This window comes from Capra hircus, chromosome 5 (assembly GCF_001704415.2).
Source record: "Capra hircus breed San Clemente chromosome 5, ASM170441v1, whole genome shotgun sequence".
In the NCBI taxonomy this organism is placed as follows: domain Eukaryota; kingdom Metazoa; phylum Chordata; class Mammalia; order Artiodactyla; family Bovidae; genus Capra; species Capra hircus.
This window is the reverse complement of record NC_030812.1, coordinates 98,385,004-98,407,700: the sequence shown is the minus strand read 5'-3', so window position 1 is coordinate 98,407,700 and position 22,697 is coordinate 98,385,004. Positions and strand designations below refer to the sequence as shown.

Sequence of the window (22,697 nt, the reverse complement as noted above, 5' to 3'; positions counted from 1 at the left end):
AGTCAATAAAGCAGAAATAGATGTATTTTTCTGGAACTCTCTTGCTTTTTGGATGATCCAGCGGATGTTGGCAATTTGATCTCTGGTTCCTCTGCCTTTTCTAAAACCAGCTTGAACATCAGGGAGTTCACGGTTCCTGTATTGCTGAAGCCTGGCTTGGAGAATTTTGAGCATTACTTTCCTAGCATGTGAGATGAGTGCAATTGTGTGGTAGTTTTAGCATTCTTTGGCGTTGTCTTTCTTTGGGATTGGAATGAAAACTGACCTTGATTTCTCTATTTTCTCTCTACGTTTCCTTAATTTCTCTATTTTCTCATTATTAGTGTATAGGAATGCAAGAGATTTCTGTGTGTTGATTTTATATCCTGCAAATTTACTATATTCATTGATTAGCTCTAGTAATTTTCTGGTAGAGTCTTTAGGGTTTCTATGTAGAGGATCATGTCATCTGCGAACAGTGAGAGCTTTACTTCTTCTTTTCAATTTGGATTCCTTTTATTTCTTTTCCTGCGCTGGTTGCTGTGGCCAAATCTTCCAAAACTATGTTGAATAGTAGTGGTAAAAGTGGGCACCCTTGTCTTGTTCCTGACTTTACGGGAAATGCTTTCAATTTTTCACCATTGAGGATAATGTTTGCTGTAGGTTTTTCATATATACCTTTTATTATGTTGAGATATATTCCTTCTATTTCTGCTTTCTGTAGAGTTTTTTTTTATCATAAATGGATATTGAATTTTGTCAGAAGCTTTCTCTACATCTATTGAGATAATCATATGACTTTTATTTTTCAATTTGTTAATGTGGTGTATTACATTGATTGATTTGCAAATATTGGAGAATCCTTGCATCCCTGGGATGAAGCCCACTTGGTCATGGTGTATGATCTTTTTAATGTGTTCTTGAATTCTGTTTGCTAGAATTTTGTTAAGGATTTTTACATCTATGTTCATCAGTGATATTGGCCCACAGTTTTCTTTTCTATGGCATCTTTGTCAGGTTTTGGCATTAGGGTGATGGTGGCCTCATAGAATGAGTTTGGAAGTTTACTTTCCTCTGCAATTTTCTGGAAGAGTTTGAGTAGGATAGGTGTTAGCTCTTCTCTAAATTTTTGGTAGAATTCAGCTATGAAGCCATCTGGACCTGGGTTTTTGTTTGCTTTAAGATTTCTGATTACAGTTTCAATTTCCGTGCTTGTGATGGGTCTGTTAAGATTTTCTATTTCTTCCTGATTCAGTTTTGGAAAGTTGTACTTTCCTAAGAATTTGTCCATTTCTTCTATGTTTTCCATTTTATTGGCATATAATTGCTGATAGTAGTCTCTTATGATCCTTTATTTCTGTGTTGTCTGTTGTGATCTCTCCATTTTCTTTTCTAATTTTGTTGACTTGGTTCTTCTCCCTTTGTTTCTTGATGAGTTTGGCTAATGGTTTGTCAATTTTATTTATCCTTTCAAAGAACCAGCTTTTGGCTTTGTTGGTTTTTGCTATGGTCTCTTTTGTTTCTTTTGCATTTATTTCTGCCCTAATTTTAAAGATTTGTTTCCTTCTACTGACCCTGGGGTTCTTCATTTCTTTGTTTTCTAGTTGCTTTGGGTGCAGAGTTAGGTTATTTATTTGACTTTTTTCTTGTTTCATGAGGTATGCCTGTATTGCTATGAACTTTCCCCTTAGCAGACCCACCTCCTAGAATATTGGAAATAAAAGCCAAAATAAACAAATTGGACCTAATTAAAATTAAAATCTTCTACACAACAAAGGAAACTATAAGCAAGGTGAAAAGACAGCCTTCAGAATAGGAGAAAATAATAGCAAATGAAACAACTGACAACTAATCTCAAAAATATATAAGCAGCTCCTACAGCTCAATCCCAGAAAAATAAACGACCCAATCAAAAAATGGGCCAAAGAACTAAATAGACATTTCTCCAAAGAAGACATACGGATGGCTAACAAGCACATGAAAAGATGCTCAACATCACTCATTATCAGAGAAATGCAAATCAAAACCACAATGAGGTACCATTTCATGACTTCAAAAAGTCTACAAGCAATAAATGCTGGAGAGGGTGTAGAGAAAAGGGAACCCTCTTACTCTGTTGGTGGGAATGCAAACTAGTACAGCCACTATGGAGAACAGTGTGGAGATTCCTTAAAAAACTGGATATAGAACTGCCTTATGACCCAGCAATCCCACCACTGGGCATACACACCGAGGAAACCAAAATTGAAAGAGACACATGTACCCCAATGTTCATCACAGCACTGTTTATAATAGCCAGGACAAGGAAGCAACCTAGATATCCATCAGCAGACGAATGGATAAGAAAGCTGTGGTACATATACACAATGGAGTATTACTCAGCCATTAAAAAGAATACATTTGAATCAGTTCTAATGAGGTGGATGAAACTAGAGTCTATTATAGAGTGATAGAGTAAGAGTATAGAGTAAGCCAGAAAGAAAAACACCAAAACAGTATACTAACACATATATATGGAATTTAGAAAGATGGTAATGATAACCCTGTATGCAAGACAGCAAAAAAGACACAGATGTATAGAACAGTGTTTTGGACTCTGTGGGAGAGGGAGAGGGTGGGATATTTGGGGGAATGTCATGGAACCATGTATAATATCATATAAGAAATGAATTGCCAGTCCAGGTTTAATACAGGATCCTTGGGGCTGGTGCACTGGGATGACCCAGAGGGATGGTACAGGGAGGGAAGTGGGAGGGGATTTCAAGATGGGGAACACGTGTACGCCCATGGTGGATTCATGTTGATGTGTGGCAGAACTGATACAATATTGTAAAGTAATTAGCCTCCAATTAAAATAAATAAATTTAAATTTAAAAAAAAATTAAAAATCCCTCCGAAAAATTCAGGGATTGTATTGAATCTAGAGGTAAATTTGGGAAAGTTAACATCCCCCAACTATGAACTTTTCTAATCCAAGTATGTAGTTATCTTTCCACTTATTGAGGTTTTCTTTAATTTTGTCAGCAACCCCTACATTCTTGATTTCCAGGGAAGCAGATTCTGAAGTCAAGATTAGTATGATGGAGGTTTATCAGGGACATCCTTGGTGTGTCCACTTGTGAAAAAGAACAGAAGAAAGCAGAATTGGGGAAAGGGAAGTTGGAGCTCTGAAGCTGGAATAGAGCTTCTGAGTTTTCCCCAATTAGGCCAAGGCATCAAGGCCTTCATATCCCCACATCGCAGATACGAGCTGCCCTGGGAAGGGAACATAACCTTGATTGAGTTCATTCCCTTCAACAGAGGCAAGGGCTCACACTTGATAGTTGGGTGCTGATAGCTCTCCCAGCTACTAGGAGAATAAGCCCTTCAGTCCTGAAGAGGAATCTGTATATCACATCATAGAGTCCAGTACAATTTAACTTTCTTCAGCCTAGATGTATTTCTTCATGGAAATGAAGCAAGTTGAGGTTAAAGGTATGTCTCTTCTCTTGGAATAAGCTTGTAAGTGGAAGGTGTGTGGCAATAATTCTAGCCCCCAACCCTGCAGCTGAGCTCAGAGTCACAACTGACATTCATTGTCTCTCTCTCCTATTTTTTAAAAAAAATTTTCTTCAACTTTTTATTTTATATTGGAGTATAGCTGATTAACAATGTTTTGATAGTTTCAGGTGAACAGCACAGGGACTTGGCTACTCTTCTCACTCTCCACATGTCTGCTGATCTTAGTCACCTTCACCTACCAGGGGTTTGAGCCCATCATACCACTCTCAAGCTGAGACTTCAGAATTTGCCTTTATACCATCAAAATAGAGGGTGGATTATAAAGATGTCCTCAAGTGGCATAACTGGATGCCAAATGTCTTTCTTCCTGTCCCACTATGGTGTAAAAACAGCCCCCTCTTCTGTTGGACAGAGTAAATACCTCATCCCAATTCATCTAAAGAGATGTTGTGTCCCTTGGTGGAAGCTTTTTTTCTTTACAGACAAGATTTTCTTAAACCCAGAGTTACTCTGACAGAAGGCATGCATCTCCCAAGTTGGTTACTGGAAATGATGGTAAGAAGGGTCACTCCTGCCTCTCCCTTTGGTTTCCAGACCCATGTATTCTATCTGTTGAAGACACAGAACCATATAAAGGTTGTTGGTTTAAAGGATACACTATAACTTGGAAGATGTCATCATGTTATAGTATTAACTCTTGAGATGGATCTCCAACTGTGCTTTCAATGGACCTTTAGCCTTCCATTGCTCTGTCTGACTTGAAGCTGTGTGTTGATTCTGTTTTTATGTAACTAGTGGATCCCATGGTCAATGCTCCACTCCCTTATCTAAATGCTAGAGAGCATCAGACATGATGTTATATAAGGTCCTATTCCAGTTTGTGGATATTGGTTCTGGATGAACCTTATGGACAGGACAAGAATTCCATACCCAAATATGCATCTATTCCTGTCAATGCTCTTTCCATTGTGGAATGGGTATATATTAGCTAATTTGGCAGCAAACAGCTTATAGTTTTCTTTGAGGCATGACAGTGGAGTCCTGGCCCTTGCTATGCTGTTATTACCAGTTGCTGGATTTACGGATCGTTAGAAGCAGATGTAACTTTAGGTGAGGTATTAGGATCACACTGCATATAATATTTACATGTAGAGATTTTCCACATTTTAATCTTTATATTTATTATTACTATGTTTTGGGATGCTATTATTAATGGCATTGCTTTTGTAAATTTTATTTTGCACTAATTATTGCTAATATATAGAAATATGATTGATGTGCATACATTGAGAATATACTATATATAATTTATCACTGAGTTTGAAGCCAGGAGGACCCCATGCCCGAGGGGTGGTGGCCAAGAGGAGTTACCCTACGTCTGAGATCAGGGGTGGCAGCCGAGAGTGCCAGGCTGTGATGGCACAGGAATAGCTGAGAGGAGCTACCCCACGTCCGAGGTCAGTGGCAGCGGTGGGGAGGAGCAACCCCATGCCTGAGGCCAGGGATGGCGTCCGGGAGGAGCAACCCCAAGTCTAAGTAGTGGTGGCTGCGCGGGCGCAGGAGGACCTAGAGGAGCTCTTCCATGTTCCAAGGTCAGGAGGGGCGGCAGTGAGGAGATACCCCTCATCCAAGGTAAGGAGCAGCAGCTGCTCTTCGCTGGAGCAGCTGTGAAGAGATACCCCATGTCTAAAGTAAGAGAAACCAAAGTAAGACGGTAGGTGTTGCAAGAGGGCATCAGAGGACAGACGCACTGAAACCATAATCACAGAAATCTAGTCATTCTGGTCACACTAGGACCATGGCCTTGTCTTACTCCATGAAACTAAGCCATGCCTGCAGGGCAACCCAGGACAGGTGGGTCATGATGGAAAGGTCTGACAGAATGTGGTCCACTGGAGACGGGAATGGCAAACCACTTCAGTATTCTTTGTTGAGAACCACATGAACAGTATGGAAAGGCAAAATGGTAGGATACTGAAAGAGGAACTCCCCATGTCAGTAGGTGCCCAATATGCTACTGGAGATCAGTGAAAAATAACTCCAGAAAGAATAAAGGGATGGAGCCAAAGCAAAAACAATACCCAGTTATGGATAGGACTGGTGATAGAAGCAAGGTCCGATGCTGTAAAGAGCACTATTGCATAGGAATGAAAGTGGTCAAACAGGAGATGGCAAGAGTGAACGTCAACATTCTAGGAATCAGGCAACTAAAATGGACTGGAATGGGTGAATTTAACTCAGATGACCATTATATCTACTACTGCAGGCAGGAATCCTTTAGAAGAAATGGAGTAGTCATCATGGTCAACAAAAGAGTCCAAAATGCAGTCCTTGGATGCAATCTCAAAAATGACAGAATGATCTCTGTTCGTTTCCAAGGCAAACCATTCAATACCACGGAAATCGAAGTCTATGCCCCAGCCAGTAGCGCTGAAGAAGCTGAAGTTGAACGGTTCTATGAAGACCTACAAGACCTTTTAGAACTAACACCCAAAAAAAGATGTCCTTTTCATTATAGGGGACCGGAATGCAAAAGTAGGAAGTCAAGAAACACCTGGAGTAACAGGCAAATTTGGCCTTGGAATGGGGAATGAAGCAGGGCAAAGACTAATAGAGTTTTGCCAAGAAAACGCACTGGTCACAGCAAACACCCTCTTCCAACAACACAGGAGAAGACTCTACACATGGACATCACCAGATGGTCAACATCGAAATCAGATTGATTATATTCTTTGCAGCCAAAGATGGAGAAGCTCTATACAGTCAGCAAAAACAAGACCGGGAACTGACTGTGGCTCAGATCATGAACTTCTTATTACCAAATTTAGACTTAAATTGAAGAAAGTAGGGACAACCACTAGAGCATTCAGGTATGACCTAAATCAAATCCCTTATGATTATACAGTGGAAGTGAGAAATAGATTTAAGTGCCTAGATCTGATAGATAGACTGAGAAACTATGGACTGAGGTTCATGACATTGTACAGGAGACAGGGATCAAGACCATCCCCATGGAAAAGAAATGCAAAAAAGCAAAATGGCTGTCTGGGGAGGCCTTACAAATAGCTGTGAAAAAAAGAGAAGTGAAAAGTAAAGGAGAAAAGGAAAGATATAAGCATCTGAATGCAGAATTCCAAAGAATAGCAAGAAGAGATAAGAAAGCCTTCCTCAGCAATCAATGCAAAGAAATAGAGGAAAACAACAGAATGGATAAGGCTAGAGATCTCTTCAAGAAAATTAGAGATATCAAGGGAACATGTCATGCAAAGATGGACTCAATAAAGGACAGACATGGTATGGACCTAACAAAAGCAGAAGATATTAAAAAGAGGTGGTGGGAATATGTAGAAGAACTGAACAAAAAAGATCGTCACGACCCAGATAATCACGATGGTGTGATCACTCACCTAGTGCCAGACATCCTGGAATGTGAAGTCAAGTGGCCTTAGGAAGCATCACTATGAACAAAGCTAGTGGAGGTGATGGAATTCCAGTTGAGCTATTTCAAATCCTGGAAGATGATCCTATCAAAGTGCTGCATTCACTATGCCAGCAAATTTGGAAAACTCGGCAATGGCCGCAGGACTGGAAAAGGTCAGTTTTCATTCCAATCCCAAAGAAAGGCAATGGCAAAGAATGCTCAAACTACCGCACAATTGCACTAATCTCACACGCTAGTAAAGTAATGCTCAAAATTCTTTAAACCAGGCTTCAGCAATATGTGAACTGTGAACTTCCAGATGTTCAAGCTGGTTTTAGAAAAGGCAGAGGAACCAGAGATCAAATTGCCAACATCCGCTGGATCATCCAAAAAGCAAGAGAGTTCCAGAAAAATACATCTATTTCTGCTTTATTGACTATGTCAAAGCCTTTGACTGTGTGGATCACAATACACTGTGGAAAATTTTTCAAGGGATGGGAGTACCAGACCACCTGACCTGCCTCTTGAGAAACCTATATGCAGGTCAGGAAGCAACAGTTAAAACTGGATATGGAACAACAGACTGGTTCCAAATAAGAAAAGGAGTACATCAAGGCTGTATATTGTCACCCTGCTTATTTAACTTCTATGAAGAGTACATCATGAGAAACGCTGGGCTGGAAGAAGCACAAGCTAGAATCAAGATTGCCAGGAGAAATACCAATAACCTCAGATATGCAGATGACATCACCCTTAAGGCAGAAAGTGAAGAGAAACTAAAAAACCTCTTGATGAAAATGAAAGAGGAGACTGAAAAAGTTGGCTTAAAGCTCAACATTCAGAAAACGAAGATCATGGCATCTGGTCCCATCTCTTCATGGGAAATAGATTGGGGAAGCAGTGAAAACAGTGTCAGACTTTATTTTGGGGGGCTCCAAAATCACTGCAGATGGTGACTGCAGCCATGATATTAAAAGACGCTTGCTCCTTGAAAGAAATGTTATGACCAACTTAGATAACATATTCAAAAGCAGAGACAATACTTTGCCAACAAAGGTCTGTCTAGTCAAGGCTATGGTTTTTCCTGTGGTCATGTATGGATGTGAGAGTTGGACTGTGAAGAAAGCTGAGTGCCAAAGAACTGATGCTTTTGAACTGTGGTGTTGGAGAAGACTCTTGAGAGTCCCTTGGACTGCAAGGAGATCCAACCAGTCCATTCTGAAGGAGATCAGCCCTGGGATTTCTTTGGAAGGAATGATGCTGGAGCTGAAACTCCAGTACTTTGGCCACCTCATGTGAAGAGTTGACTCATTGGAAAACGGAACTGAACTGAACTGAGAAATTATATTGGTTTTATGTAAAGAATTAAATTATCTACAAATAAAATCTTATTTCTGTCTGTTTTTTTAATATTTTTAATCCCTTTCTTACTTTATTTCACTTTCAGGACCTCCAATAGACAGTTGAGGTTGTTGAATAGAATAACTAATAATTTCTATATTCTTCCAGGTTTCAAAGAAACCTTCCACTCTTTTACTGGAAAAATGTTACACTTAGGGGTTTCTGTTGCTGCTTTTGTTAGTGTTTTTTTTTTTTTTTCCTTTTCTCTTCTCTTTTTAATGTTAACATTCTTTATCAGATTAGAGATATCTTCTGCTTCTAGTTTTCTAAGAGATTTGGTGTTGAACTTTATCCAACATTTTTTCTATCTCTATTGAAATGGCATTGTATTCTCTTTTTAATTTTTTCCCCCCAAAAGTAAGTAAATCAACTTGTATTGTCCTAATTGGTCATGATGGTATTATCTTCTTTGTATATTCCAAGATTTCATTTTATTTGATTAGCTTCTGTATTCTGTGTATGCTCAGTCGTATCTGACTTGTTGTGACCCCATGGACTGCAGCCCACCAGGTTCCTCTGTCCACTGGAATTATCCAGGCAAGAATATTGGAGTGGGTTGCCATTTCCTCCATCAGTTTTCTCTATTCTCACCCAAAATATTGTATTTATGTTCAGCAGTATCTGGATTGAGTGAATGAAACATAAATTATAACTCTGAGGTTAGGCTCCATTCACTCAGCAAATGAAGAAACAGAAGAAAGTTTGAAAATGTAAATTGTTAGGAGGGAGGCAGAAATGTAGTCTTACTGTATCTTTATTCTATTGGGGTGGTCAACAAGATGTATGGTCCCCAAAGTGTCCTTTAAGTGCAGGATAATACTTGGGACAAAATAATTGCACTAACTACTTTCTTCTATCCAAGACTTCACTCATTAGTATACTTTCAATTTTCACTGATTGAGCAAGCTTCTCACATATAATATTTTTAGTATCAGTGCACTCAGTATAAAAAAAGGATGGATAATATATGTATCCACAATACATCTCATCACTTATGACACTTGTATTTCTTGTGAACCTGAAAGAGAAAATAAAGAATTACACTTGGCAGGTTAAACATTTGAAACACAGTCCCAGGAAAAAAAAATCACTTTTCCAACAGATCACTGCTCCTATGGTCTGCGTTGTCTAAAATAAATTTTAATCATTATTTAGAATGGCAAGTGTCCAAGTTACTTATTTTTATGGACAAATGTGCAGTGTCGCACACTGCCTGATTTATCTCAGGCTTTTCTAGTTTCTCACAGCTGGAATATTTGTTGTCCTTTTCTTCCAGACCTAGCCCCTCCCTTCCACAGTACCTAGTATGAGTAAAGTAATGCAATTCCATTCGATTCTCTGGGAAAACTGGACAAGTAATAAATTTTGAGGCTGTCCTCCTCAAATGTTTTTCATACTCACCAAAATCAGAAATTAACCTCATCTGTGATACCTTAAGCTCAGCATAATCTCCAAGTAACATTTCCCTCAGGCATTTTCCAGAAATTTTATGATGAACCCCTGAATGATTGCCAGCTCCTAACATAAGATGACTGATGAGGGACTATAGATTAAAGACAAACTTGTAAACTGAATATATTATCTTTGGGGAAAAAATGTAACATCACCACTTGGATCAGTAACTAATGATTATTAATAAATAAGTTCCTCAAATAACTTTAATTTTCTATTTGAAGTAGCATAAAAAGATTATTTACTGCAGATGGTGATTGCAGCTATGAAATTAAAAGACTCTTTTTCCTTGGAAAGAAAGTTATGACCAACCTACATAGCATATTCAAAAGCAGAGACATTACTTTGCCAACAAAGTCCATCCATTCAAGGCTATGGTTTTTCCAGTGGTCATGTGTGGATGTGAAAGTTGGACTGTGAAGAAAGCTGAGTGCCAAAGAATTGACACTTTTGAACTGTGGTGTTGGAGAAGACTCTTGAGAGTCCCTTGGACTGCAAGGAGATCCAACCAGTCCATTTTAAAGGAGATCAGTTCTGGGTGTTCTTTGGAAGGACTGATGCTAAAGCTGAAACTCCAATACTTTGGCCACCTCTTGCGAAGAGTTGACTCATTGAAAAAGACTCTGATGCTGGGAGGGATTGGGAGCAGGAGGAAAAGGGGACGACAGAGAATGAGATGGCTGGATGGCATCACCAACTCAATGGACAAGAGTTTGGGTGAACTCCGGGAGTTGGTGATGGACAAGGAGGCCTGGCATGCTGCAATTCATGGGGTCGCAAAGAGTCAGACACAACTGAGTGACTGAACTGAACTGAACTGAACACAGATTATATTAATCCTAGCTCATTTCCAGGAACAAATCCCAAAATAACATCAAAGATTTTAAAAAAGGAATTACATATATTATATGTAATGATACATATAAAAGTGTATTATATACATATACTAGGATATATTTCTATTTCTATATTATTTCTTGTGATTTGAAATAGCTACTGTATTTTCCATCCCATTATAGTTTACTTTCCCATTAGCAATAATTACAAGTAAACACAGGGAAACTCTATTTTTTGAAAGAAGGTTCCATCTATACTGTCCCATTATGTTCACACTACCTTTACTTCTAGAATTTTACTCCAAATGAGATCTTTAGAATATACATCTTTCTCTTCTTTGTACAGATCCTATCCCCTGTTCGGAGGAGGGCATGGCAACCCCTCCGGTATTCTTGCCTGAAGAAATCCTATGGATGGAGGAGCCTGGCGGGCTACAGTCCATGGGATTACAAAGAGTTGGACAGGACTGAGCAACTAAGCACATCCCCTGTTCTGTGCTATCACTGCAGACTGACAAAGATAGAGCTGCAGTATCTTTATGACGCATATTCCTACACACACTATTTCTATCTGATGGGAAAAAAAAAACAAGCAGGACACAACAAAACAATAATCAAAACACAACCAAAGATTCCATTTGCTGCCTTGCCCAACGTCGTGTATATGGAGAAATCTCGGGGTTAGATTCATAGTGGCAGCACCTCAGCACATATGTATTGAGCTCACTCCAGCTTCATGTGTCCTCAACAAACAAATCTGTACAAATTTGTGAGGTTGTAAGGGCATCCAGTGGGCTTCCCTGAGGGCTCAGTGATAAAGAATCCACCTACAATGCAGGTGACCTGGGTTCAATCCCTGAGTCGGGAAAATCCCCTGGAGTAGTGCATGGCAACCCACTCCAGTATCTTTGCCTGGGAAATCCCACAGACAGAGGAGCCTGGCAGGCTACAGTCCATGGGGTCACAAAGAATCAGACACAACTTAGCGACTAAACAACATTTAGCAGATTGAGGCTGTTTCTTTCTTTAGTTGAATCCTGCCTGCTTCCTAAATTTAAGGAATTATAAAACACAAATGAATTTTGGCATTCTTTTCAAAAATGCCTTGCCCCCACCCATTATAAGCAGAACAAATACAACATATGAGTCCATTTATACTGGCATATTTATAACTAATTTTTTTACTATGTTGTGCAACAAAATTTTTTTATATCATGCCCATGTTCATTTTATTCTCTTTACCAGAAATGCTCTTCTAGTCAATCGCTAAAGTTTTTACTCAAAAATGTCCATTTCAAATTTCAGTTATAACATAAATTTCAAAGATAAAATCTATTTTTTTTATTCTGTGTATTCTTGCTGAAGCGTTTACACATTTTATTATTTTCATCTGTGGAATTAATTTGTCTGTGCATCCAATCAATGGTTAAGTAACAAAAGGAAGAATCAATATTTCACTTGTTTTAGAATTCTAGCATTGCACCATTTTAAGTACATATTCAAGCCCCGTGACTTGTTGGCTTCTATAGTTTTCTTAGATAAAAGCATTATTCACAGAAATCCTCCCAGAAATCCTCCCTTATTTGGCTTGTAGTTGTCAAGATAATGGGAAGACATTTGCAATAATTTTCTCAATATTAAACACATCATAGAAGTCTGATGGAAAAGGGTTCTTTGAGGATGCAATTTCAGTAGAAGCTACAGTGCTCCTGAGAAAATTCACTTTTACTGAAGCCAGCTATTAAAATTCAACAAGAATAAAGACTTACCAGTTGAAGGAGATAATTGTATCCAAGTTGTTGTATTTTGTGGTATCTTTCCTGGGAGATAATCCCAACCAATAGTTAATTAACTTCAGAGATTTTATAAATTCCTATAGGAAACAGAGGTGACTTATTAAAACCATTGTCTCCCTTTTCTGTAAATTATCTCACAGTGTAATTTCTTAAAATTACTATGTCAAGGTGACATATTTGACACTTTTCTACTGTTTTCTGTGCTATTAAAATAAATTGAGACAGAGTGCCCCTTACTGAAAGATGTCTTTCAACATTTATACCTCAGTTACTATCTGGGACAAAGAGATGGTTCATCGTCAAAAACCCAAGTTAAGAGAAACATGAGTATGAGAAAAATGTAATAAGGTCAGAGGAGAATGGTTGCTTATAGACTAGAATTTAAACCCAGTTCAGAGATTTGTAGCCAAAGTAATAGTGTGTTTTTTTTTTCCTTTTCTTATATGCCAGTTATTTGTTAAGCAAATAATTATGAATGGATCATTTGAGAATAATAAGACTAGGCAGAAACTAAATTGATTTCCCCCCTTTTATAAAGAAGAAAAACAATTCTGACAGTAAGGAAGCTGAGACTTTTGAAAAAAATATATTTTTGTTTTAAAATAAATATGGGATTACTATCTGAAAAACCACAAATGCCAATGAATAAGCAAACTCTAGAGAGTTGTTATTGTTATTGTTTAGTTGCTAAGTCATGCCCAACACTTTTGCAACTCCACGGACTATAGCCCATCAGGTTCCTCTGTCCATGGAGTTCTCCAGGCAAGAATGAATACTGGAGTGGATTGTCATTTCCTACTCTAGGGGACCTTGCCACCCAGGGGTCAAACCCACATCTGCATTGGCAGGTGGAGTCCTTACTGCTGAGCCACCAGGAAAGCCCAAAATATGTGTGTGTGTGTTTGTGTTAGTCGCTCAGTTGTGTCCAGCTCTTTGAGATCCCATGAACTATAGCCCACCAGGCTCCTCTTTCCATGGGATTCTTTACATTCTCCAAAATATAGAGATATAATTTAAATATTAGAAAAAACAAGATAAATAAATAACTAAATCTTTCAGAGAATTCACTTTTCCTAGGACCCAGGAACTCAGTGCAATATATCTGCTTGGCACTTGCCTTTGCATCTCTCTTTTATTTACTTACTTGGCCCTGATCAACCAAGGATCAAACCTGGGCCAATAGCAGTGAAAGAGCCAAGTCTTTTTAAACTACTGGACCTCCAGGGGATTCCTGTTTGCCACCTAATCTTAATTCTTTTGCTCAGTTGTTCAGTCACGTCCGACTCTTTGTGATCCCATGGACTGCAGCACACCAGGCTTTCCTGTCCTTTGCTCTCTCCCACAGATTGCTCAAACTCATGTCATTGAGTCGGTGATGCCATCCAACCAACTCATCCTGTCTTTCCCTTCTTCTCCTGCCTTCAGTCTTTTCCAGGATCAGGGTCTTTTCCAATGAGTCAGCTCTTTGCATCAAGTAGCCAAAGTATTGGAGATTCAACCTCAGCATCAGTCCTTCTAATGAATATTCAGGGTTGGTTTCTTTGAGGACTGACTTGTTGGATCACCTTGCAGTCCAAGCGACTCTCGAGTCTTCAACACTACAATTTGAAAGCATCATTATTCTAGTACATGTAGCCTTTTCCTTTTAGTTAAAAAAATGCAAATGCAAAGGGTGGAAACAGTGAACCTCCTTCTGTGTGATTTTACAGAATTGGTAAGACTCAGGAATAATTACAAATCTTCTGCTTTTAGATAAATGCTCAAACCTATGTCCTGAGAATTGATTCTAAAGTTCTAGTTTGGAAATATTTACAGACCTAAAGATTCTGGGGGCTCCATGTCTACCATCTGCCCATCAGCCTCTGAGAATCCACTGATGCTAAGGTGCTAAGCTAAAGTTTCACATGGCCTGTCTTGGCTCGATATGAGTATACTAAGTTCCATTCACCTCATATCCCAACTAAAATAAGCCAGATGCATGTCTGGACTAATACAAATCTTCCCCAACATGTTTCCCCCCTCTACTCTATGTTGGGGAAAGTGACTTCTTCCCTTACAGGCAGAGATCCATGCGATCTTACCAACACACTTTTGCTTTTAATCGTCAACAGGCTGGCATTGTAGTCAGAACAAATCTCATCACTCTTTTGCCATGTTTTCCGACGTTGGTAGCCCGATAGTAGAAGGTAGCAGTTGTCATCATGCCACATCCACCCCTCTGGACAAGGTTTACATTTGTTCCCTGGAAGAAAAGCATACTTTCGTTTGGTTGTGTTGATATCTTCATAATTCTTACTATTCCCATTGTTCTCTCAGTTTACAAAAATAAGGCATATTTACTTGTCTTTCTTCTTCTAACACCAAAAGTGAAGAAAGTAAATCTTGTATTCCAGGCTCCCATGTACAACCACAATGTGTCCAAAACATAATTTGAACACATTTGAAATTAAACACTTGGATTCCAGTCTATTTTCCAGTCTCAGAAGCCCTGATTAGCAATTAATTCATCTCCTTCTTTCCCTTTGTCATTTTGTGTATTTCTACATGGCAATAAAGGCTAATGACAAGACATACTGCCTTTTCCAACTAGAGCATTTCCAGCTCTTGACTTGTTGAACATTCGGGAGACTTCTTAAGATGACAATATGTTTTAGTTATAATAACTATAAAAACTGTTAGAGATATTAAAAGACTAGTGCCTCCCAATTCCAAAGGTAAGGCTAAACTTGAATTTTTTTTTCTATTATCTCTTATCAAACATTGAGTGACAATTAGGAACAAGGTCATCTGTAAAAAGGTGACATATCTTCTATCGCTCTTCTTTTTAAAAAACATAAAGAGGTGATCTAGTTTCCCTGGTGGTCCAATGTTTAAGAATCCAACTTCAAATGCCGGAGACATGGGTTCAATTCCTGGTCCTGGAAGATTCCATATGCCATGGAACAGCTAAGCCTGTGCACCACAACTACTGAAGCCCAGGCTCCACAATAAGAGAAGCCACTGCAATGAGAAGCCTATGTACCACAACTAGAGTGTAGCCCCTGTTTGTCACAACTAGAGAAAGACTGCACACAGCAGCAAAGACTCAGTGTAGCCAAAAATCATACAGTGCTCAGATGGGCCTTATGCGTGCTCAGCTGTGTCTGACTTTTTGCAACCCCATGGATTGTAGCCTGCCAGGCTCTTCTGTCCATGGGATTTTCCCCACAAGAATGATGGAGTGGGTTGCCATTTTCTCTTCAGGGGATCCTCTCTACCCAGGGATCAAATTCACACTTCCTGCATTGCAGGTGGATTCTTTGCCACTGAACCCCACAGAAAAATAAATTAAAGAGGTTATCTATCCTTTCTCCCTATATTCTATTGACTTCAGTACCCAAAATAGTAGTGGTAAATGTCAGATTACAGAAACTGCAGACCATATTATATTTTAGTAAGTATCATATCCTGATAACTTGGGAATTATAGTTATTTTTCTGTTTTTCTTCTAACTGCACAGAAACATCAGTGGGTCTTCAATCAACCACATTTAATTGTTTCTTCCAAATAATAATTTCCTGGGAAAGGCTACTAGCTTTTGATGAAGTGATCAAGTGACTCCAAGGTTTAGTTCATTGTCTAATAAATAACTCAGAAAGAAATAAGGATTACCTTTGTTTTTTATATATAATTCACGACATAATTTGGTGGCTATTTCTTCAAGTTTGATAGAAAGGCTCCTGATTTTCTGGGAACTATTTGTGTTTTGCATGAGTTGTAGAGACATATTTCTTTGAAGTTCTTCTTTGAAATTTCGTAGCGTATTCAATTTTTCCATGCCTGTCTTCAAAGTTATGTGAATGTCAGATTTAAAAAAAAAAAAAAAAGAGAGAGAGAGAGAGAAATGATAAAAAAAATTGCAGTCCCTCAGTACAACCGTCATCTCCTTTCTGCTGAATTAAGAGTATTAAATGTCTAAGGAAGCAGTTATTTCACAGAAGTAAGGGAAAGAGACTGACTACATATGCCCCTATTTAGAGGACAAGAATAGAGGCGCAGACATAGGCAACAGACTTGTGGGCACACCTGGGGAAGGAAAGGGTGAGATGAATTGAGAGCGTAGCATTGAAACATATACATTACCATATGTAAAATAAACAGGTATTTACATATAAGTGCTATATATAACATGGGGAACTCAGCCGATGCTGTGTGCTAACCTAGAGGGGAGGGATGAGGTGTTGGAAGGGAGGTTCAAGAGGGAGGGGATATATGCATACGTATAGCTGATTCACCCTGTTGTACAGCAGAAACCAACATAACATTGTAAAACAAGTATCCTCCAATTAGAAATAAAATTTTACACTTAAAAAATTTTGATTGTAAAATTTTAAAATAGACTAAGTACCATGTTTTAACTGCCTAGTTTTAAGTCTCTTTGTGGACATATCACCTATTCCAAGACTTCGATTCAAAGAGCAGAACTCACTTCTAAGTGTTTTCCCTGGCAATAAAAACATAGGGAATACATACATATGCCTCCTAAGACTCCCAGGCCAATCAGCAGCAGAAGGCACAGGAGAGTCAGAGCCAAGGCTCTTTGACGCCATACATGGGAAGGAACAGGTGGCTCTGTGGGAAGCAAAATTAGTAAAGACACTTAGAATGGTGTACATTTTAATTTGATTCATGTGTTCATTTATGTTGTCTTTATTTCTTTCCTCATAGGTCTGTGGTAAAGGAATGTGTTTTGCTAGAAACTCAGGGCATTTAAAAATAACTTTTTAAAGACTAAGTAAGTCAAGAAGTCAAAAACGTTTTGTTAATTGTTTTGCATGCAAACTGGTTTTCAAAGCAAAAGCTTGGGATTGATAGGCTGATTCAAGAAACAGAAGCAAAAATGGGGCTGCAAAACAAGTGAAAGTGCTGACCCAAAGGGCCAAGAAAGGGCTTCCCAGGTGGCTCAATGGTAAAACTCTGCCTGTCATGCAGGAGATGCGTGAGGAGTTACGGATTCAGTCCCTGGGTTGAGACGATCCCCTGGAGAAGGAAATGGCAACCCACTCCAGTATACTTGCCTGGGAAATACCATGGACAGAGAAGCCTTGTGGCTACAGTCCATGGGGTCAGAAAAGAGTCAGACACGACTGAGTGACTAAACAGCAACAACAAAGGGAAAGGAAATCCAAAAAAAAGAAGGACCATGTGTATATGTATTCCTGATTCACTTTGCTGTAACACCTGAAGCTAACACCACAGTGGAAGCAATTTCACTCCAATAAAAATAAATAATAAATCTATGAAACAGAGAAAGAAAAAGAAGTGAGAAGACCAATTAATCTGAAAAAAGATGTATCTTGTCTGTACAAAATTGGGGAAACTGAGCAACAAGCGGCTAACAGCAAAGTCAATTTAAGTGCTCCTTCCTTGAGTTGACAAATGTAGGGTATCAGAGAAAGTAAATTCCTTGTCTATGTTTTCCCCAGAAAACACTGACAGTTTGGCTGTGGAGCATACATGAGAAAGTGTCCCTGAAATGTCTCTGGGTGTTCTCCCATCAGCCAGTTCTTAGGTTAGACCAAATAGTTCCTCAGAATTTTTTCATGCTTTGAGCAGCAAACTTTGATTAATGTTTCTTTTTTGTTGAACTATGAACATTTGTTGAAAAGATCATTTCCCTACTTAAAAAAAAACTCAAGAAATTATAAACTTTATATTATAATTTTTTTTAATTTTAAAATCTTTAATTCTTACATGCATTCCCAAACATGAACCCCCCTCCCACCTCCCTCCCCACAACATCTCTCTGGGTCATCCCCATGCACCAGCCCCAAGCAAGCTGCACCCTACGTCAGACATGGACTGGCGAATTGCTATTAAATTACTGTGTGATTTGAATAATCATTACTTGTATAAATGGATACTAGATATTTCTTGAAAATATAATTCAGAGATAACATAACCTTACTATAATTACTATACTGTACCTATGTCCTTCATATCACAGTTGGTGATACCATGATACTATGAAATATAGAGAGAATTGAAAATGAAATGTGAAACAATGTTTTTAGACCTTGGACAATAGTTAACAGTGAAAGAATTACATAGTCAAGATTACTTCTAAGGTCAGAAGCATGACTTCAAGTGCTATTATTTTTACAGACTTTTTCTAATTTATTTATATATTCAGTTAATCAAAAGTAATTGAATATCTCTGTACACTGGACAGTAGTCTGGATACTAACAATACAGAAGTGAACAAGACATACCAGTCCCTGCTTTCATAGGAGACAAATTTTAATTATGAGTGAGCTGAGAGATATCTCTAACTGTTAAATGGTATGCTCAGGTTTGAAACTGAGCTATATTATAAAGAGCATTTAGTTCAGAACTTATGGCCCCTGGGAATGAGAAATCAGAGCAAAGAAACTGCAGATAGCAAGAACACCTAATTCAAAGACTCTAATTTGGAGAAAAGTTTTACCTGTTTGAAAAAAACAGAAAAGATCCAGAGTGACTAAAGAATTGTGGCCAAGGTGAGAAATGATGTTCAGTTCAGTTCAGCCACTCAGTCGTGTCCGACTCTTTGCGACCCTGTGAATAGCAGCACGACAGGCCTCCCTGTCCATCACCAACTCCCAGAGTTCACTCAAACTCATGTCCATCAAGTCAGTGATGCCATCCAACCATCTCATCCTCTGTCATCCCCTTCTCCTCCTGCCCCCAATCCCTCCCAGCATCAGAGTCTTTTACAATGAGTCAACTCTTCACATGAGGTGGCCAAAGTACTGGAGTTTCAGCATTAGCATCATTCCTTCCAAAGAATACCCAGGGCTGATCTCCTTCAGAATGGACTGGTTGGATCTCCTTGCAGTCCAATGGACTCTCAAGAGTCTTCTCCAACACCACAGTTCAAAAGCATCAATTCTTCGGCGCTCAGCCTTCTTCACAGTCCAACTCTCACATTCATACATGACTACTGGAAAAACCATAGCCTTGACTAGATGGACCTTTGTTGACAAAGTAATGTCTCTGCTTTTGAATATGCTGTGTAGGTTGATCATAACTTTCCTTCCAAGCAGTAAGCATCTTTTAATTTCATGGCTGTAATCACCACCTGCAGTGATTTTGGAGCCCCCCAAAAATAAAGCCTGATACTGTTTCCATGAGAAATGATGTTAGAAGTGGTCAAAGGAGAAGTCAGGAGACAGATTAGAGCAGAGATGTGACTGTCACAGTGGGTCAGAGAGGAGGTCATCCATGACTGAAACAAGGATGATCCCCATGGAACACTGGTAGAAACCTGGTAGAGTTAGATGAGAAGAGAGAGAGGGATGACTAGGAGTCTGTGACCAAAGACAATGGGTTCAACGAGTTGAGCTGTGGAAGGAGATGAAGAAATGGAGGGAAAATGGAGAGACTTAAGTGGTCAAGTGAGGATTATTTTTTTTTTAATAGGAGTAGGATATGGCAACCCACTCCAGTATTCTTGTCTGGGCAATCCCATGGACAGAGGAGCCTGGTGGGTTACAGCCCATAGAGTTGCACAGAGGCTACAGAGTTGGACACTACTGAACACACATATACATATATTGGCAAATGAGAGTAAACTGGGTTTGAGAGTTTGTGCATTTTTTATGTGGGAATGTTCAGCTACTCAGATGGGGCACAAAGTGGGTAGATATTTAAGAAGTGGAATTTTTCAAGGAAAAAGCACAGGGAGGGAGCATATGAGACTAAGGGGTAGATGTTAAATAATACAAAGTTTATATAAACTTTAAGCTGAATAATAAGAAAATTAGACAAAATTGAGAAAGCCAACAAGACATGGATTCAAGATTTTTTTCGAGTCAATTTCTGAAGTGGAAATTTAGAATAAGGACAATTAGTAGGACAGAAAATGAGATAGAATGTGATGAGATATGTTAAGAGCAATTATGGTATATTAAGTTCATGATATGTTCTGTTCCTCTCAAACCATATAAAAGGAGAAATACCAACAAGGAAGTTGACAGAAAGTATTGTAAATCCTTAACTTCCAGTCCTTAAAAAAAAGTTTGTATTAGAGGAAAAGGCCACAGAATTAAGCTGTTATCCCTTCTCAGGATTTACAACGCTGATGATAAATGTACCCAAGATTCAACAATGAAAATGCTGTTCACAATAAAGTTAGAACTTCAAAGAATGCTACATTTTGGGGAGGGGGAGAACACTTAAAGACTACATGAGAATTTTTCTATTAGTTCCCTCTCCTAATTTCACTGCTTCTACCAACTTTTCGTGTTATCCATATCCGACTGAACTGAACTGAACTGTTTAATTTATGCGCACTGATTTTAAGTTTGCATATTCTGGGACAGATTTCATCCAAAAGATTAAAAGCCAGGAAGTAGAAGCTACATACAACTGGAGAAATACAGGATTGTGAATAAGATGGAAATTACAGTATAGAAAGTAAACACAATAGTCCATTTATCTCAGAAATAAATTAAGATAAAAAAATATCAAATTTCCTGGCACAGGATGAATTTAAATGTGTCTCTTCTAATGTTTCTTTATCTCTTTCCTTCCTTTAATACTTGATGTATCCTTTCATTTAATTTAAGCTCTTCTATATTTTAGTAAATTGGGAAAAGATCTCCAAAAAAAGTAGAAAAATTTTTAGAGTTTAATATAGACTCAGTTTGGTAAAAAAAAAAAAAAAAAAAAAAAAAAATTCAGATGAAATCCTCTAAAGTTCCTCTGTCTCTCTCTCTCTGTCTCTGGTATCTTGTGCACCAGACGCACACACATACACACTAGCATTTATTTAGAAAAAAGAAGGTACAAAGCCTTGACTTTCTTGGACAGCACATGTTAATTTTTCCATGGCTTCCTTTCATGGGGGAAGAATGTTTCACAATCTAGTCATATGAAAATATTATCCTATCATAATTATGTTGATTGTGATATGAAAAAAACAAAATTTGTAAAAGATTAAGTGTCCAGTACATTGATCATTATCTTAAAAAAACTTTACAGTCATTTTGTATGGACATTTTTGGTATTTTGGGTAAATTTAAGATGCATAATTAAAAATTCAAATAGAGATATCATTGCCAATTCACTAACATCCAAGGGGAATCTACTCAACACTTCTGCCACTTTGTACACCCTGACCACATTACAACACATCTGTAGCTCAAAATCTTACCTTCTTTCTCAAATTTGTCAAACTTCTGGATATTTTCTGTCTGACTGGAGTCCTGGAATTTTAGATCTGCATAAGTAACTTCTTCAGACATTGATGTTATGCAAAGAAAGCCCAACAAACTGGAAAAAAGGAGAGGACAAAGTAATAGAGTTGGCTGATAAACAGCTGTAATTTCAATGTCTGTTCATAAGCCAAAGTTTAAACATATCTTTAAACTTCTGTTTTTTAAATCCACAGTACCAGTTACTCACAGCTCCGGAAATGAGCTGCTATACATGACCGCAGAGAAGAACAGAGAGCATCTTTCTTCCTCTTATCTCTTCCCTTTCTCATTTCTCTGAATCTACGGACCACAGAAAGTGGTTTTTAAAATTGTGTTTGGGTATTATTAGCATTGGGCAAAGGGGCACAGATCAGCATGGTGTAAATATAACATGGAGTTTCTTGGAGAAAAACTCTCAAGGAAAAAAATAACAGAAAGGACACGACCCTCAAACTCTCACTAGTGTACAGCAGTGGCTTGGCATGGATATTCTGTATGTGTCTTGGCAAGGGTCTTAATAGATTTGCTTAGCTGGCAGATCACACATGTGCAGAGAGAGGGAGAGCAAAAGCCCTACCCCAGGACTTCCCTGGTAGTCCAGTGGTTAAGAATCCACCTTCCAACACAAGGGACATGGGTTCAATACCTGGTCAGAGAACTAAAACCCCACATTTGTTTAGTTGCCAAAGTCACGTCTGACTCTTTTACAACCCCACGAACTGTAGCCTGCCAGGCTCCTCTGTCCATGGGAATTTCCCAGGCAAGAATATTGAAGTGGATTGCTATTTCCTCCTCCAGGGGCTCTAACCTGCGTCTCCTGTATTGCAGATGGATTCTTCACCATTAAGCCACCCATTCCACATGCTGCAGAACGATTAAGCCCACGCACCACAGCTACTGAACCTGCATGCTCTGGAGCCATGCACCACAGCTAGAGAGAAGCCCACGTACCATAACTAGATAGTCCGTGCACTGCCAGGAAAGATCCCGCATGATATAATGAGGATCCCATGTGAGGTGACTGAGAGCCCATACAAATAGATGAATAATTAAAAAAAAAAAAAAAAAGGAAAGCCTCACCTCTACACCCTGA

At 38.7% G+C, this 22,697-nt stretch overlaps 1 protein-coding gene across 1 annotated transcript; it reads right to left on the bottom strand.

Moving 5' to 3' along the window:
- On the bottom strand, nt 9,039-21,773 carry CLEC12A (C-type lectin domain family 12 member A). Its single transcript, XM_005680858.1, has 6 exons — nt 21,562-21,773; nt 16,899-16,997; nt 16,038-16,205; nt 14,468-14,628; nt 12,360-12,463; nt 9,039-9,320 (listed from the first exon to the last, which is right to left on the bottom strand). The coding sequence occupies exons 1-6, from the start codon at nt 21,650-21,652 to the stop codon at nt 9,146-9,148; spliced, it is 798 nt and encodes a 265-aa protein (XP_005680915.1). The 5' UTR covers nt 21,653-21,773; the 3' UTR covers nt 9,039-9,145.